At 37.4% G+C, this 19358-nt stretch overlaps 1 protein-coding gene across 1 annotated transcript in view; it reads left to right on the top strand.

The window, feature by feature from the left end:
• The window catches only part of PEPD (peptidase D), a 140943-nt gene that overhangs the window by 25698 nt on the left and 95887 nt on the right, over nt 1–19358 (top strand). Inside the window, exons 7-9 of the mRNA XM_010006227.1 lie at nt 3837–3881; nt 15766–15841; nt 17276–17322. Coding sequence (XP_010004529.1) covers nt 3837–3881; nt 15766–15841; nt 17276–17322 — 168 coding nt within the window. The remainder of the gene's footprint in view (nt 1–3836; nt 3882–15765; nt 15842–17275; nt 17323–19358) is intronic.

The raw sequence follows: 19358 nt of genomic DNA, 5'->3' as shown, positions 1-19358 counted from the left end.
AATAAATAGTAATTTGAGACAAAATGACTTCTGTGGTCAGGGATTATTTCTATGCTCACCTTGAAGACCACCTCAAAGTTATTTTTGTCCTGCTAGCAATCATCAAACTTGATTTTTATATAATGATTTCCATCAGTTTATGTATAGCTCTCATTTAGCAAAGAATGTTGTACTAAAAAAATCTTCTATGTTGCTGCAATCTGCAAAAATGGAGAATGATGGTACTTGGAGTACCCTGGTGCCATGGAGGGACCAGTCTGGGATAGGGACTTAGGACACCTGGACCATTTACTAATGCTGCTCCTGGTAACTCTCCTCAGGTCAGCTTTACAAAAAAGCTGTTACGAATCCTACAGAAATTACTTGCTCTCATCACTTCAGATGGCTTAAGAAAGCAGATTTCCGAAGTAGTTCTAATGCAATTTTTTTCTAGAAATAGGTATTTCTGATTGCTAGTTCTATGGGTTGTTTTGTTGGGGTTTTTTTCTGAAATTCATGGACTCATTTTTCAGAGTGGAAAATGTGCAGGATCTTTTTGTATCTAATCCTATGGTCATCATGTAGCACTTGTAAAAATGCTTTGAGATGCTGTGGCTCACCATACAGAAAATGGATTTTGAACCTGTATGGATAAACAGTGATGTGCCACATACTTTAAAACACTGTTGAATAAATCTTTTCTCTGTGTTTGGGGCTTTTTTCATTGTCAGAATGGATTGATGTCAATGATGGACAGTTTAAGCAATTGTACCTAATGTTTAAAGTTTTTTCAGTGAATTCCTTTGCCTCAGAGTTGCACTTGTGTAGCTAAGTCAATAGTTAGGGGAAGACTCTCCATGTTGAAGAAGAGTAGAAAATTCTAACATTGTTTATGGTTTAAATTTTTATCACCATATACACATGAAGTGTATTTGTTAAACTGGCAAAAAAAGGGTCTCATTATACAGAGTTATTATAGAGGAGGTGTAGATTTCTAGCTTTCTTTCTAAAACTAATGAAATTGTCTCAACTGTTAAAGGACAACTGAGTATGAAATCAATTTGGACATGCACTTCAGTGCAATATTTCTTAGATCTGTGTTGATTAAATGGGAGCATTAACACCTCACAGTTTGCAACTGTAGAAAAATATCCATTTGTTTTCTTCCTTGAAACCACATATCATCGAAGTATTGTCATTTTGCAAACTGTAGGAAAATGCAGAATTTGATTGCCCTGCATGATCCTCTTAACATTAGGACAATACATGGTTTTTAAGTTGTTTATTGTCTAGCAGGATAAAAACCCTGCTGTATTGACAAGGTAAGATTATTTTATGTAGGACTTTGTGCACAAATTACATGAATTAAACACTATTTGTGTTCTCCTGTTAGCGATGGCAAGCCCCTCCCCTTGAACTTGTTATTTAACCAGTAACTTTTGGGATGTGGTTTGTTTGCCTGCCGTGTGTGTAACTAAAGTGAAGCATAAATTGAGTCATTAACTTAGAAGTCCAGCAGTTGTTAACAGGTGGCCTTGTGGTCACTCACACAGGACCCGCAGCTGTCATGAGCTAAGCGTAGTTGAGACAGTTAAATGCTTAGTTGTTGGCTTCTTTGAAAAAGCTACATAGCATAGATCAAATTCTCTTCCACATCTGAATTGATGCTGTGTCCCAGAGGTCTAAGATCTTGCTTTATACTTGAAATTATATCACAAAGTCTGTCTTTCAGGTGAGAGATAAAATTGCTATTCAGCTCATGACCTCCTGTCTCTTCTCCTCTCCCTCATCACCCTTCCCTCTTGTTCTAATCCTACTGGCGTTCTGTGTGTTTAATTAGCTTCCCCAATTAACAGGAACCGAAATTTTAAGGAGTTCCCACATAGTAGGTAGTCCCAGCCAGTAAGTAAAACTTTCATTTCTGGCAGCGTAAAGATGGTTCAAGAAAAGCCCTTGTGGCCAGGAAAGCTAAAATCCAGGGACTGCAACAGAGATGGCACAAGAGAGGAATTTTCAGAGCCTAAGTCAGCTGCCTTCTGTACCTGCCCTTCCCTGCCCTTTATTTTCTTTGGTTACTTTCTAATTACCACAGTTTATACTTGTCTTGCTTGCACAGAGCTGGTGTTGAAGCATTCTGCAGTGCTGCAGTGTCTCCTTACACTTGCCTTCATTGATCTGTTTTCTGTCTGACATACTGATGACAATTACTCAAAGTCCTCATGTCTGTGGTTGCAGCTGCAGCTTAATTCTTCTTTGTCATGGTTTTCTGTGGTGGTATCAGTTGATTCCCTTTCCAGTCAAACAGGGAGTTCAGGCTTTTAGTTTTTTAGAATTTTTATAGATTATTTTAATATATAATTTGTTCATTTTAGTCTCTATAAATGTGTATTTAACTGGCTCTTCCATTCTGGAATTTTTTCTGCATTGGTGTACATAGGTAATAGTTGTTGGGATGGTGGTGATTAAACTGAAAAAATATCATTTTTCTCTGGTTTTATGAGACTGTCTGGTTTCCAAGTGACCAAATGTATTCAATAATGATGCATTGTTCTGAGACTTGTGGCTTTTTGTATTATGTTGCTTTCCCAGTAGTTTCTAATTACTACCCATAATAGTGAATACCATACAGCTTGTCCTTGTTGAATGTTATAAGTTGTATTCTACCTTGGAGTAAGAACACAAAGCTATTAACCTTCACCTTGTTAGGGTTTTTATAAGTTTATGAGAATATGGTTTTGAAAAATAGAAACATACGGTTTTGGTTTTTTTGCTATCTGAGGATGCAGGAAGACCCTGGTGCCATTAGTAGTGATTTCTAAATAGTTTTTTTAATTGGCTTTGTGCTTTAGTTGGTCATTTCTGAGGCATAAAGAATGGTTGATAAACTGGACTATATTAAATTTTTCCTTTAAAAATGCGGGAAATGAATTATTGCCTTATAACATTTTTCTGAAGATGTGTTGGGAGCCTTGAAGCATTTTAATTCTCTTAAATGCCCTAACTGAAGAACCAACAGTCCTGAGTCAGACAAAAATATCTCTGATGCAGAACGCTCCTTAGGCATTTAAATTTTATGCAAAAAAAACCCTTCAGCAATGCTTGAAAATCCATTTGTGTTCCACTTAATTACTCAGCTTCTTACTCTGTTGGACACTGTAATGTTACTGTTTGGAGAGTCTCAAAATAGTTCCAAGAATGCATGAATTGCTAATGTAGAAAATAAACAGAAAAACAGTTAAGTGTTTGAGGCTAAGGTGAGATGGAAGTGTTTGCTTTAACTCTTCTTTAGACAGGAAAAGACAAGGAGAGGTGTTCTTTTCACAGTCCTCTAAGCAAGATTGTTTATCACATGCAAGTTCTGTGCACACAAACAATGGGAAGGTGTAAAACAAAGGATGAAATTAGCAATTCACTATGTTTAATTTAATTGGAGGGCATTTCAGGAGCAAAGTTACAATCACAGAACCGTGTGGAAGGGACCTCTGGAGGTGGATCTGTTTCAACCCATGCTCATGGAGTGAATTGATAACATTTTATATTTGTCAGAAAAAGTTTAATAAACATGTTGTGAATGTACTGTTACTCTGGTTTCTGCACAGCCTTAAAACTTTGTATCTCATTTAGTCTCAGGTGTTTAAAAATTACATACTTGTCCAGTACAGGTGGGTGTGTCCATTCACCTCACTGAGTTTTATACTGATCTGTACTGTATTCCAAGAGTGTATTTGCTTTCATGAGTTTTCACGTCTTCAGAGAAGAGACAGTTAAAAAAAAAAAGTAGATATGTAGTCTCTGCTGCTGTGTGTCTAGCTGTTTTTTAATATTTGTGTTTTGGTTGTTTTTTTCTTTTTTGTTAGATTTAATGTGAACAACAAAATCCTTCATCCTGAAATTACAGAATGGTGAGTAACATAAAAACTTTCTCTTTGAGTACTATTGAATGTGTTTATGTTCTCTGCCATTGCTTCAGAGAAGTTCCCTCAGCAGATGCCTCCTACTTCATAGAATCATAGAATCTTAGGGGTTGGAAGGGACCTTGAAAGATCATCTAGTCCAACCCCCCTGCCAGAGCAGGGTCACCCAGAGTACATCACACAGGAACGCATCCAGGTGGGTTTTGAATGTCTCCAGTGAAGGAGACTCCACAACCTCCCTGGGCAGCCTGTTCCAGTGCTCTGTCACTCTCACAGTAAAAAAATTTTTTCGGATATTCACCTTGAACCTCCTATGCTCCAATTTACACCCATTACCCCTTGTCCTATCATAGAATCATAGAATCTTAGGGGCTGGAAGGGACCTCGAGAGATCATCTAGTCCAACCCCCCTGCCAGAGCAGGGTCACCTAGAGTACATCACACAGGAACTCATCCAGGTGGGTTTTGAATGTCTCCAGTGAGGGAGACTCCACAACCTCCCTGGGCAGTCTGTTCCAGTGCTCTGTCACTCTTACAGTAAAAAAATTTTTTCGGATATTCACCTTGAACCTCCTATGCTCCAATTTACACCCATTACCCCTTGTCCTATCACTGGTCATCACTGAGAAAAGCCTAACTCCATCCCCCTGACACTCACCCCTTACATATTTGTAAACATTGATGAGGTCACCCCTCAGTCTCCTTTTCTCCAAGCTAAAGAGACCCAGCTCCCTCAGCCTTTAGCCATATATTCAATTTTTTGCACATTGATGTAGAAACCTTAATTTAGCCCTTTGAAACTAATTTTGCAAAGATAGTTTCCTAGGTTTGTAGTATGAACTACAATAGACAGAATTTTTAAAAGCTCCCACTTACTTCATCAAGAGGGTTCTGTAAACTATGAGGTTTTGTTTCTGCTTATGTAGCTAAGATTCCATTCCAAAGGAGGTACATTTTTTTTGAAGCGGTTTAAGGAGGTACATCCATATACAACCACAGTCCTACCACTGACATGCAAGTTTTTGCCAAGTCTATCATGTTCCATCAGGTTATGTCAGTATATTTGGTTTCTGTGGCAAGGTTTTTATAGCGGTGGAGCTACAGAGGTAGCTCCTATGAGAACCTGCTAGAAACTTCCTTTTTGTCTGGTAGAAAGTTTAGATACCAAGAATTAAAAAAACCCACAACAAACAGATATTAAAATTCAGAAATCAACTTCTGAATGAAAATTATTACCATATAGTAATTCATAACTGATCCCCCATCATTAATTAAGGAGAATTGATAATCTTAATGGGATTTGAAAGTAAATAGTATATTGTAATTTTTAACCTTTTATTATCCAATTTTTCAATTTTTTTCACTTTGGTTTGTGTTTAGAATCAGAGTGATATACATAAGGAACAACTCATAGCAAATATATTCATACCTGTGTTTCGTGTTTCAGCCACAAGGCTGATTTGTGTCCTATTGGTTGAACTAATAAGTACTAATGTATTCTATAGGTAAATCTATTGATTCAAAGGCACTTGGAAATATTGGTTTCTCAATTAATAAATGGCTGTGCACAGCAGCTTGATTTGAATTAGGCTGCAAAATTAAAATGATCCTCAATAATCAGGACTTTTTGTATTTTTAAGAATTCTTTTCTCAGTCTTGAATTTAATATTAATTTTTGTGTCCTTGATTGTTAAGCTTTGTTTTCAAGTGCCAAACATAGTGAGGCTGTTAAGAAATATCACTTAACTTTCAAATTGTCTTGTCTGTTTTGTCCTCATTGACATTTTACTCTCCTTTTGTAGATTAAATCTAAGATGTAAAAGGGTATTAAAATAATATTTTTTTTCATTATTCTATCAAAGCACGCATTATTTTTGAGAAAATAAAAAAGGCTAATTCATTGCTGTTGTTATGTGATACAGCACACCAGTTCCATATATGCCGAAGAGCAAAGAGGGTATCTTGTTTGTCAAAAGCTAAATAAATATTCAAATCAGATCAAGGTTCAGAGAAGTTGGTAGCAGACACAAATGTCTATTGATGCTGGAGCCTTCATCTCTTTCTGTTCATATTTTCCATCATAGCTGTCCTGAATCCATACCAAAGTCATACCCACTTTACATTCTGTTCACTGCCTTTTTTTCCACAACTTCATGAAAATCCCTGAAGCAGCATGGTTCACATTAAGAGGAAATTCCACAAATGAAACATGAGAAATGAATCTGCTTTGGAGGTAGAAGTTCTAGAATATACAGAGATGAGAATTCATTGCAACTGCAACATTTTATTGCAAGGGTAAGCAAAGTGAGGATAAGAAGTTACAAAAAAAAATATATTGGATATGCAAAGTTCAGTAGTAATATAATTTCATAATAGATAATGAAAAAAATAATTATTTAGCTACTTCAGAGAAAAAGAGAAGATAAAAGGGAAGGTAAGAGCTCTAATTATCAGAAAGTAAATACACTAGAGGGGAGGAAAAGTGGAATTTCTAAGTACTTGCTCTGCTTCAGTTCACTCAAAACAACTCTTCTGTGAAATGATTAATTATGCTGGGAGTAGATGAACAACATAAGAGAAGAGACATCAACACCGTAAAGAGCAAGTGAGAAATTACCTGGACTGAATTAATGTTTTGAATCAGCAAGGCCAGATTAAATCCATCAGAGAGTACTAAAGGAATTAGCCAATGAGGTTTCATAGTCCATGGCAAATGATTTTACAGAACTCCAAGGAGATCCTAGGGTTGCAGATTAGAAGCCTGACATCCATTATAGGAAACATACCAGCTAAAAAGAGATGTAACATGAATAAAAGTATTATTAGTGCTAGAATGATGTTAAGGCACAGAGCAAAACAAATGTTAGCGTTTAAAAAGGACTTATATATTAGACAGAAGTGTCGTATATATGATATCTTTTGCCAAATAAGCATATTTACTACACTAATTCAAGGTATTGTAAGGTACAACCTGTAGAAAAGAAAAATCTAGGTTACCATAGCTCACTGAAACCAGATAGCATCTACACCAAATATTACCGAAACATTTCAGAAAGCAGAAAACCAAAGATGATTGCTCAATAAGGACTCTACGAACTTCATAGTTCTAGTAATCCTTAATAAACCCACACTTAATCCCCAGTCCATTAACTGTTGGCCTAGCTTAAATCCCTCTTTCCTCATAATTGATACTTCTTAACTTGTAAGATTCACATCTCAAAATCAGAAGTCAAAGTAGAAAACTAGTATGACTTATAACTTTTAAGTTTATACTGCTGGGCTCATCTACAGCCTCTTGAACATTAGATACAGATAAATCACCCATAAAGCAAAAAAGTAGATACTAAGTCACTCTCCTGAACAGAAGTCAGTTAATGGTGACAGATAAATGTTGCCATCTACAAAAAGTTTTCACCTCCAGTGTTCCCCCAGATTACCTTCTCTGTTTCTCTTCCAAATCTATCAGTCCACTGATAGCAACATGCCTTGGTCTTTGTTTCCAACATTAGACCAAATGTATAACTTATAGAATCATAGAATCATAGAATCATAGAATCTTAGGGGCTGGAAGGGACCTCGAGAGATCATCTAGTCCAACCCCCCTGCCAGAGCAGGGTCACCTAGAGTACATCACACAGGAACTCATCCAGGTGGGTTTTGAATGTCTCCAGTGAGGGAGACTCCACAACCTCCCTGGGCAGTCTGTTCCAGTGCTCTGTCACTCTTACAGTAAAAAAATTTTTTCGGATATTCACCTTGAACTTCCTATGCTCCAATTTACACCCATTACCCCTTGTCCTATCACTGGTCATCACTGAGAAAAGCCTAACTCCGTCCCCCTGACACTCACCCCTTACATATTTGTAAACATTGATGAGGTCACCCCTCAGTCTCCTTTTCTCCAAGCTAAAGAGACCCAGCTCCCTCAGCCTTTCCTCATAAGGGAGATGTTCCACTCCCCTAATCATCTTCGTAGCTCTGCGCTGGACTCTTTCGAGCAGTTCCCTGTCCTTTTTGAACTGAGGGGCCCAGAACTGGACACAATACTCCAGATGTGGCCTCACCAATGCAGAATAGAGGGGGAGGAGAACCTCTCTTGACCTACTAACCACACCCTTTCTAATGCACCCCAGGATGCCATTGGCCTTCTTGGCCACAAGGGCACATTGCTGGCTCATGGTCATCCTCCTGTCTACCAGGACCCCCAGGTCTCTTTCACCTACACTACTCTCCAGCAGTTCAGCCCCCAACCTGTACTGGGACATGGTGTTGTTCTTCCCCAAATGTAAAACTCTGCACTTCCCCTTGTTGAATTTCATCATGTTTCTCCCCGCCCAGCTCTCCAGCCTATCTAAGTCTCTCTGAATGGCAGCACAGCCTTCTGGTGTGTCAGCCACTCCTCCCAGCTTAGTGTCATCAGCAAACTTGCTAAGGGTACATTCTATACCCTCATCCACGTCGTTGATGAAGATGTTGAACAACACCGGTCCCAGTACCGACCCCTGTGGGACTCCACTAGTCACACACCTCCAACCAGATTCTGCCCCATTGACTACAACTCTCTGACTCCTTCCTTTCAACCAGTTCCTAATCCACCTCACTTCCTGATCACCAAACCCATACTTGATCAGCTTATCTACAAGGATGCTGTGGGAGACGGTGTCAAATGCTTTACTGAAATCAAGATAAACCACATCTACCGCTCTACCATCATCTATTCACCTAGTAATTTCCTCATAGAAGGCTATGAGGTTAGTCAAACATGATTTACCCTTGATAAAACCATGTTGACTGCTCTTGATGACCCCCATGTCCTTGATGTGCCTGGAGATAGTGACAAGAACAAGTTGTTCCATCACCTTTCCAGGGATGGAGGTGACGCTGACTGGTCTGTAGTTACCCGGGTCCTCCTTCTTGCCCTTCTTGTAGACTGGTGTGACATTTGCTATTCTCCAGTCCTCAGGCACCTCTCCTGTTGCCCATGACTTACTGAAGATGATGGAGAGTGGCCTAGCAATGACCTCAGCCAGCTCCCTCAGCACCCTTGTATGCATTCCATCCGGACCCATTTTATGAGTTTCAGTTTTAAGATGATTTCACGTCACAGGGTGGAAATAATGTACAAAACTAAAAACAGGGCTATGTAACAACATTGAAAAGTAAATAATTTATGTAACATTTCTTAAGCTTTCTGTCTGGATGTGCATTTTTATGGAATGTATTAGGAGTTAAGTCACATTCCTATAAATGTGAATTTGTATGGCTACAACTGAGGAGAATTTATATTCTAGCAATGAAAACCAAAGGTGATGAAAACTATGAACAGGTAATATTTAATAAGGTATTATTACTTCTCTAGGATTTATTTAAACAGCATTAATTTTGTTGAATTCATGTAACTATACTTTGTAATTCTAGGGGAATTCTATTGTAGCCTATCTAGAATAGACAAAATTAGAGAGTGTGACTAAGTGTATTAGTAGCTTGCAAAGCTACTGCATTTTACCAGTTTTTCTTTTTTGCTCAGCACTGCTGACTTTTTCCTCAGGATTGCTCCATAAGTAGGAATTTCTCATTTTCCATTAAGGAAATAAACTGAAAAAAACATAGTGGATTTTTGTTAATGAATTAGGTTTTTATCTAAGCTTTTTGACTGTATTAATCTAGAAACAAGCTAATCCGTAGTTAAGACAGATAAGCTCAAAATCTTAAAATGCAAACAGGAAAGTACACACTCTTGACTGCCACTGCTGTAAGCTATTGCATTAAATGCTACTACCTATTATTATTTTTAATGTTTATTATTAGCACATATGCTGAGAACAATCTTCTGTCTTCCTCTACACCTGATTGCGAGCTTGAAAGCTGTGGAGATGTTTTTTGAACTTCAATGTGATTTCAGAACAAGTAGCATTTTTAATAGGTCAGATTTCTGTTGTTACTGCCATTTTTCATTGCTTGGCAAAAAAAGTTGTAAAGGGAAAGTGGAAAACAGGGAAACTTTGCTTAGACATTGTTGCATCACTAAGTCATAGATGGACCTGGAGATGTGTAATAGTGGAGCTCGTTGCTTGCAAATCCTGCTGATGTGTGTAAGTGCTTTGCAACACAGAAAGCTCAGGGTACTATGTTTTATATTTTGCCTGTTCTGTCCTAGAATTTGGATGCTTCCTTTTCCAAAACAAAGAAGTTACCTCACAGAATTGATTTCTGAATCTAAGAGTTGGTGCAACCTTTGAGGTGCAAAGCCCTAAGGCAGAACACAAGGTCAGAAATGGATGTGTGGGGACGTGCTTTTTAGGTGCACAAATTAGACACCATTAGTTAAAGAAGGAACTTAGCAACCTGGGTTTTTTTAAAGCATCGTTAGTGTTTAGTTAGTCGAGGTTCTGTCGTGTTGACAGGAAGATCTAGAAATGTTCACACATGCGCTAAGACCTCTGATGCCATGCTATGTTGCTTACAAAAATAATAGAAAGGGTGAGTTAAGTTAGAAGTTCTTCATAAAGTCTTATTTTCCTCCTGAGGTGGCTGCTGCTGCTGAGTTTAGTTGGTTGGTTTGGTGTAGGGCATGTGGGGTTTTGTTGTTGTTGAGGACATTAGGAACTTTCCGCCTCTTGATACTTCATTATCATGTGCCGAGCAGCAAGAGGAGGATTCTCTGAGTGACCTGACAAGCTGCTTGAAGAGTGTAGGAGGGAGCTATGTCTTTAACCTGACAGTGCAGTTTTCGTGCTTCTTGTATTTTCCTGCTTTTTTGCACTCTTGTTAGCAAGGAAAGACAAGGGACCAGAAAGGGGACCTGCAGAGGGCCTGATCTCACTTCTGAGCTTTGATACAGTAGCACTACAGGGAGGCAGATGCTAATTTTAGCTGCACGAGGCTTGTTTCCAAGGTAGCTTTCATTCTGGTTTCATCCACCTTACCAAGGTGTCACCTGGTAAGCGTTTCTCCTCTGTGGTTTATATTAATGAGAGGTTAAATCTTCTTCAGGAAGCTCAGACATGGACAAACCTGAGATCTATGCCCTGAGATTGTACTGAGATAGATGGAGCATTGAAGCAGTAGAAAGGCAACACTTAGAGCTGTTGAGTGTAGAGAGAATTTCTTCTGTGAATTGGGAGTGCCCGCCTGGAATTCTGATTTTGTCCTCCCTTTGATCTCACAAGGGAGAGATGCTTGGTATGCACCTTCCCTCCACCTGGCTTTCGAAGGGGATTTGTAAGTGAAGCCAAGTTCAGATTTGCATTCAGGAATGTTTGAAAGGTTTTGTCGAGTTTGGTGGCTTTTATTTTAAGTCAGAAGTATGTTAAAGACCATTGTTAGGATTTAAGTGTCTGGTGACATCAATACATGTATGACAGGCTATGTATATTGAAATTCCTAAAGTAGAACTTTCTGTGGAATGTCAAGTTATTGCCCAAGAATTATGAATATTTTTATTTTAGGAAGAAACTTTTTTGGGGTTATATTCTAGAGTAGAAAATTGCCTCATTTGAATTGTGTGCTTGCACAGAGGCATATGATTTCAAATTCAGCAAGCTCTGTACTACTCTGTTTTATGTGATACTTGTCAGAAAAACTCCGATCTATACCATGCTGTCAAAACTGCCAGCAAGAGGTGAAATGGCTGAGCTTTCTGAACCAGCCAGGGAGAGCTGTGAGCTACAAAAGGCATCTCTAGTATTATACAGTCTTCTAATAAAATGCAGAGAAAATGGTTCAGTACTGACAAGGGGCAAAGCGTTTGTGATTAAGGAGCTACTGCCTCCCTTGCTTACTCATTCTTATTCCAAGAACTCAACATTTTCTGACTTGCTGTGAAACTTAAGGATAAAACATGAAAGATTTTGACCTTAGACAGGATTTCAGCAGTTTGCTGACTGGTGGTTTCACTTTTTTTTTTTTTTTTTTTTTTTTTTTAATGAAGTGAATATGTTTTCAAACACTTTAATTTCAAATTTAAGCATTCTTGTTTCAGGTTTGATACTGAATTTATGCACTAAATACTGATTTCACTATTTTGAAAAGAAAATCTCATCTAACAGAAGACAAATTCCAAACCTGTCCAAATTATCTCCCTAGCAATCAAAAGCACATTTTTCTACAGTAGCGCTTAGCAAAATAGCCTTTTGTTGCTTTACTATACTAATGTCTACCATAATTGTGGTGGTGGTAGAAGAGAATCTTTTAGCAATGTATGGCTCATTTTGTTCCTCTATATACTGTATTTTCCTGTAATACCAGTGAAAATGGGATCTAATAGTTACGGGTGGAAGATTTCATATATTCTTTAATTTGCATTACTTTGATTGAAAGCTATAATTGTTTCTTTGGGGAAAGTGTTCTTGATTTTACTGCCTTAAAGCTCGACATGCATTTTTGTGTTTTCAGGGTTTTTTTTAATTTATGTTGCAGGCCTCTTAACTTTTTGAACGTTTCAAGATGAACTCCTGTGTTTGATGTTCATACAGCTATCTTTCAGAATTGTACTGTAAAGCTTCTCTTTTCCTTACATGTATTACTATTTTGCTGGCTTTGATGCTAATTCAGATAGGAAGTTTTTATGCAAAAGCTTGCAGAAGTCTATCAGCTATGGCAGAGAAATTTCCATAAATAAAACATGGAACTTAACAGCAGAGGTGAAAAAGTGAAGACAAGGCAGGACTGCAGAGTCTGTGGATGTGTGCAGCATCTATACTTACTAGATGGTCTGTAGACATAAAGTCTACAGAAGTACAAGGAGGAGTGGATGAACCCAGATGTTTTCCCTTTATGTTACAGGAAGCAGCCATGAGGTTGCATGCGTGTACTAAAACAAACAAAACACAACAGGTGATAGCACTGAACTGATAACGGGGAACAAATTATTTTGGTGCTTGATCAGGGATGGTGAATGCACATAGAGAAGCAAAAATTTGCATACCTTTGAGGAAATCACTGGGTTAGGAAAATGTAGTTGAGTTATGCAAGTTTTAGCCTCATAATTGCCTCAGATTCATTGTGCTCTTGGCCACTTGATTAATGGAAAATAGGTTGTGCATAAAATTAGATATCCTGCCACATAAAATGCCCAAATTTAATTTCAGGACTGAAATGGTACTTGTTTGTATTAAAGCTTCTCTCTTACATTGGATGACTGACATGCATGAAAAGACCACCTACTCATATGGCAAGTGCAAATAAAAGCACAAAGTGCAGGTAAAAGGGAAGAGTCGGGGAAAAATAAATATTTTTACTCTGGTAAAATGAAGGGAAAAAAAAGGCTATAGGTTAATCCCAAAAATATGAGACTTGTGCTTCTATTTTAAATTGATTGCACTGAGTGGCTTATCTGTTAGTCTAAGAACTGCACTGTATACTGAGTCTGTACATTTTTGCAATTGGCTTAACTGGAGGCTGGAAATGTACTTGTTCCCATGAAAATATTAGTGAATGTATGCAGAGTGCATAACTGCTCCAAGAGCTGTTTTTAATAGAACACTGAAGTTCAGATTTGTGAACAAAGGTGGGACTTTATTCCTAGCCTTATCTTGGAAGTGGGGGGAAAAACATAACAAAAACTGTGGACCACTCATTGCCTGCAAGATTGCACCACAGTGCTGAACAAAGTGCATGACAAGTGGTGCTTAAAACCTGGTTTGGGAGAATGTTGCTTTTACTGTGAGAAGATGCTAAAATGCATGTCCTTCTGCTACCTAAATATATTGGTGGAAACTCCATCAAGAGTACCCCTGCAGACAGCATCAGAGCCCAATGACTTTTTCTTTTTGGTATCTGATGGAGGGGTTAAGTTATTAGTGTTCCCTGCACAATTGTACATCCTCCCTCTCCTTCCTACTAACAGTTGGGTAGTGGTATTTGTTGGTCTCAGTAGACTAAGCAATTTCTGTAAAATGTATCAGTGCTAGACCTTGTGTAAATGAAGGTGATACATTGCATAAAAAGTCTATGTGAGGCTGCGAGTGAATTTGTACCTGAGAAATTATGATCTAAAGTAAATACTTTGACCCTGAAGCCTTATGACCTAGCCAAGTAAAATAGATTCTATGGTTGTTTGCACTTTCCATTGAACAGTTACTAACTTGCATTACTGGGAGATCCCAATAAAGAGATTAAATAACTGAATTATGAAACAACCTATTTTTCAGTCATTTGCAGATCAGGGATATGTACTGCTTATTGAAAGTAATATAGAGGTACATCAAACAAGTATTAAATTATCCTGCTAGTACATGCAGTCTTCCAAAGAACGGGATTAAAAAAAAAAATAAATCTATAAGCCTTTGCCACCTCATTCTAACATGAATATATTTGAGTTACTACTGCTCTTTAGGTCTTGGCTGAAAGGCAGAAGCAGATGTTTGTTTTCTCACCTGTGGTGAGCAGATTATACCATCTCAGTGTAATTTTTTTTCACCTTGATGTGCATTTTTAAAATCTTGTACTTCTCAATGTGCCTAGTGATTATTTTGTGTCATATTCCAATTGACTAAGAATGTCAATATATTCCCCTCTGCTTTTTTTCTGTTTCTTAAGAGCATTTTGATTGATGCAAGCATTTTTACAAAGGTACCGTTACTCTTGCCAGAAAAGTTGTGTTTGAAGGGGAGTGGCTGTGCTGCATAGTGATGCAATTACTGTCTGTGGGAAATGCTCTTATCACACATCAGAGGCACTGATGGCTGCGAAACCTGTTCCTGGTTTCATTAAAACAAACTACAGGAGCAGAAATATAGTAAATAGTTTTTTTTACAGCAGTGTGAGTAGGAGCATGTTAAAATAAAAAAGCAGTGTCTTGGTGACAGTTTCAAAATATAACAGTTACGGCACTTTAGCATAAAAACTTGCGTAACTGCTACAAGCTCTGCAGTGGAGCTGGAAAATACAATTTAAATATTTCCATGCAATTCAAAAGATACAGTTTTTTTCTTTGTAAACAGTAAGTGTGTACTTCATGACTGCCTTTGAGATGGGCATGATAAATATTAGGAAATCACTATGCGAAGCAGTGGGAAGAGTAGGTGGTTTTTAATAGAAAGTATGGAATTATCTCTGTTTCCCTGTTCATGTCACACTAAATAGCTGCTTTTATTTGAAATACATGGTAGAAAGCAGTGTAAGTAGATAAGAGTTTAATGGTAAATTTTTAAGATGAGTTCACAACAGAGTATAAAGACTCGTAAATAGACACAATTTCATTATCTCATAAGGCAGGAACAACAGCATGTTTTGGGGGGGGAGTTTGTTTTGGGTTTTTTTCCTCCAGAAGCGTGTGAAAGAGAAGGGACAATGGTTGCAATTACTGCTGCTATGGTTTCTGAGTTCATGTTTTGTTTCTTTAATACCAAACTGAAATAACATTTCTTCACACCCCCTGTCCTCTACCCTGCCTTTTGAAGTATTGCAAATAGTTAGGATTGTGATGAGTAGAAATTCTGGAGCTCTGGGAATTTCATTATGTAAACTAGTTTCAAAGTGTGTTTGAAAAGTAAATCAAGTATACTTGTAGAAATGTTCTGTTTGACATAGTGTTTGAGCCATGACAAATGCAGAAATACATTGCTTTTGTTCCTAATGTACTGTAGAATGAGTTGAAAAAATGTTAGTTGGACCACTTGTTTATTAATTTTAAAATAATGCAGGCTGATGTTTGAAATGCTTGTGACTTCCCTTTATATGATAGTTTTGCTAATGGTGAATCAATGCCAACAAAACTTTGCTGTCATGAATACTGTAACAGCTCCTTGCTCTTGGGGTGTGCTTGATCTAGTTTTACCATAGGTGATGCATATTATTTTCAGGTTTTATTTCCTATTCTTAAGCTGTGAAGTTGCAACCTAACCTGATATCTGTTCCACTTTTCTTTAAGTCGTGTGATTAAGACAGACATGGAGTTGGAAGTTCTGCGCTACACCAATAAAATCTCCAGTGAAGCTCATAAAGAGGTAATGGATCCTTTACTGTTAATAATTTTTGCTCTTGGTGTAGCAGTGGTACTCAGAAAATGTTCCAGCAGCCCTGAATTGCTTAGTAATAAAATAATGGAAAGGCTGGGTAGAAGTAAGAGGATAATATCCCTCCTATTACAGCTCAGTAATATACCTTGCATTGTCCTTGAACTCACTGGTGCATTTGCAATGTGTTAGAAGCAAAGTGTGGTTTTGGAGAAGAGCTGGAGCCTCAGCAGAAGGTGACGTGATTGCTGTTGATCTGTTCTGTATGCACAAATACCTATATCATGATAGAGAAAGAAGAGAGAAAAAAGATGGTTCTTCTGGTCCATGTCAGCATCTGCAGATGTGAACAGTTTAGCTAGCAGGTTACTCTCTCCAGACCCTTACAAGCTGAAGGGGTGTTTCCATGCACATTGGAAGGAGGACATTTCAAAGATTCCTTAGTTTGCTCCTCAGAGATGGATATGTCCCCCAGTACAGTGCTTCATGATGCTATTCTGTTGACATAGGAGCATGGCAAAGACAAATCCAGACTCCCAGAAGGCTGCTCAGGTTGGGCCTATCACTGTACCAGTGGAGTCATATTGCTCTGCTGGTACTGATGTACCAATTTGGGTGTCAGTCTGTACACTGTATAGTGAGGCAGAGATGCCACGAGTTCTGAGCAATGACCAGAGGGACCTTAGTTAAAAGCAACTGATGAGGTTACTGACTCAGCTATTGTCTTTGCTCCTGCTCCTCAAATTTCTGAACTGTGAAGTGTAAAAATACTTTAAGTGGATATTGTAAAATTGCAAAGTCTAGGGATAGTAATTTGCATTCATTTTCCTTTCTCCTTCATCATCCTTGAATGATCTTACTGCATCTGAGAGATTTCTTCTGTAGAGTAGCTGCCAGGAACTTTTATAACACAGAAACAGGCAAAGGAATAAAATTGGTGCACATTCGCAGCAAATGTGAGAACAAAATTAGACTTTACATGTTATAAAACAGTATTAACTCTTGTAGTTACCTGTTAATTCAGATTGCAAAGTGTAAAAGAGAGTCTCCCTTTGTAGAATACACATGGTTCATAGTTTTGTTTTGCTGGTGTTTCATAAAAGTAAAACAAAAGGACTTCCTGCCAAGTTCACCAGAGCTTTCAGAATTAAGCATTGGTATTTTGATGAGCTGCACTTAATTAGGATATAGTAGTTTGGCAATTAAACTTGCTTTATTGCTGGAGATTGCAAGCATTTATAAAGATTAAAATGAGTTTGATGCCTAATGTAGTTTTAAAATGCATCTGCTGATGTAAAACTAAATTAAGTACAGATGATATTTTTGTAGTTAAGTTCCTCTGCATATACTCAGTCATAAGTAATAAATTTATAAATTTAAATTCCCTCCTGCTATGAATATCTCATGTTAATATGCATCTTACAGGTAATGAAGGCAGTAAAAGCAGGTATGAAAGAATACGAGATGGAGAGGTAAGGTTTCTTTCAATAATTGTAATAAAAAGGAAGAAGTCTGTCTGTAGAAAGCAATAGCTGAGACAAAGCAATAGCTTTGATTCAGTTGAGACTGAGGGCTCATTTCTGTTGAAGACTATTGTAAGAATATTTTATTATTTTGAGGAGTACTTTATCAGTTTCAAACACGTATTTGATGATGGTTGGTTATTTTTGGTGATGGTTTAGTGTAGTATGATTTGCTTCCTGGAGCTTTACAGAAGCTTTACAAAATAGCTATTATTGTTTGAAGCCATCCAATGAAATGGTGTTCATAGAAAAACATTTCCCTTATGCTTGTTGTGCTTAGAAGCCTGCAAGTGTAAGTGTTTAAGAATGTTATAAAAGGCTGTGTTCAATTACATTTTGCCTGCAATTACAAGTCAGCATTACCTGTTCTTAGCCTGTACAAGGAGTCAATCTCACAAATTAAATGGATGCTACTACAGCTATTAAGAATTCCACAAGAATACAGAATATATTTCTTATGTTGAAGAAAACCTGTACAGGCACCTATAGGGATTGGCTGCTCCTGTGATACTGTAGTGATGTGTCTAGATACAAGGAAAATGTCTCCTCCTCTTTTTAATCAGTATTTACATTGGATCGCCAGCAATCTATCTTACAAAGCATGGGTTTGATCACCAAGTTTTTAGCTTGCATGCATTATTTTCAATTATCAAAGTATTTGCATACTGAAGAAATGGAAGGTAGCAGTCATACCTCAGTTACTGTGGTTTCTTGACAGTAATTTTTCAAATATTAGTAAGAAGGCTAATCCAGTGCCCAGTGAGGGCAAAATAAAGATACTTCAATATTTGTCATCAGAATTTCAAGGTAGCTCAAAAAACAAATAATGCCCTTAGAATATATGCAATATGGAAAAACTAATATTACATTTAAGCAGTTTAAATTTCTATAATGTGATTAAATTACTATAATGTGATTGTGCTTCACATTGCAATTATATACACCACCAGGTAAAGGGACAAAAAAAAAAGTTGCATACATTCCCCTGTTACTTTTATTAATTAACTTCGGGTTTATGTTAATTTTATTCACTACCTATGCTATACATGCTGAGAGTGAATTTTGGCTCTGGAAGTTAATAGTCATAAAACATTTCCATAGTTCAGAGTTTGTTCTCAAGCGCTTTTAAATGTCACCATTCTGGCAGTTTGGTGTAAATGTCACACAACAAATACATGTATATGCCCTTTTCTCTAAGTCTATGAGTTATATTGCATTTAAACTCCAGGACTTTGATCCTTCTCTGGCTAGCTTCTTCCATACACATCAACCTTTTGAAAAGATTGTGTCTCTCAATTAAAAAAATTAATAAAATAGTAAACTGCCTATTAAACCTATTCAGATTTGCCTTCTGTTCTTCCATGTGTCTTGATAGATTGTACTTGAAAGAGTTTGAGGTTATTTCACCAATGAAAGAGGCCGTGGCAGCCTTGGAGACTATAATTAGAGCTTAAGTTTCTGTTGCTGGTAGAATTCATCTCTGCTCCTGTTTCTGTTCCCTTCTTGCTTGGGGGAAAAGGGTCCTAAAAATGTAGAGCTGTCATTTTCACACCTTTCTGGCAAGAAATGTGTACTTAACAAGTTTATAAGTGAAGTTAGAAAATTATCTAGGAAGTGTCTACTTTGTTTGTAGATAAACAGATTATTGTTCTCTAAGAGGAAAACTTTCAAAGACTTGAAAATAGGTTACATACAAAAATAAACAATTTTATTTTAAATACTAGAGGTATTTCAGGGAGTATTTTGAACGAAAATTCTTATTCTCTATAGGTTTATCAAAAGTATTCACACTTGTGTTTAAGAGATCAAATATAAGTTAATGAAATCTTTCATTTTCTGATGTTTCTGGAGCTTCCACTCCATTTGTGAAAGCCTTCTGAATTGTTGTGACCCTCTTTCTCGGGTCCGTTTGCAGTTCCCACTGGCTGCTGTGAAATTTAGAATTAATATAGGTGTATCTTGGAATGTGGCCAATAAACCGCTCT

This window comes from Chaetura pelagica, unplaced genomic scaffold (genome assembly GCF_000747805.2).
Source record: "Chaetura pelagica isolate M959 unplaced genomic scaffold, ChaPel_1.0 scaffold139, whole genome shotgun sequence".
In the NCBI taxonomy this organism is placed as follows: Eukaryota; Metazoa; Chordata; class Aves; order Apodiformes; family Apodidae; genus Chaetura; species Chaetura pelagica.
Note: the sequence above shows the minus strand (reverse complement) of the source record. Positions and strands in the feature narration are given on the sequence as shown.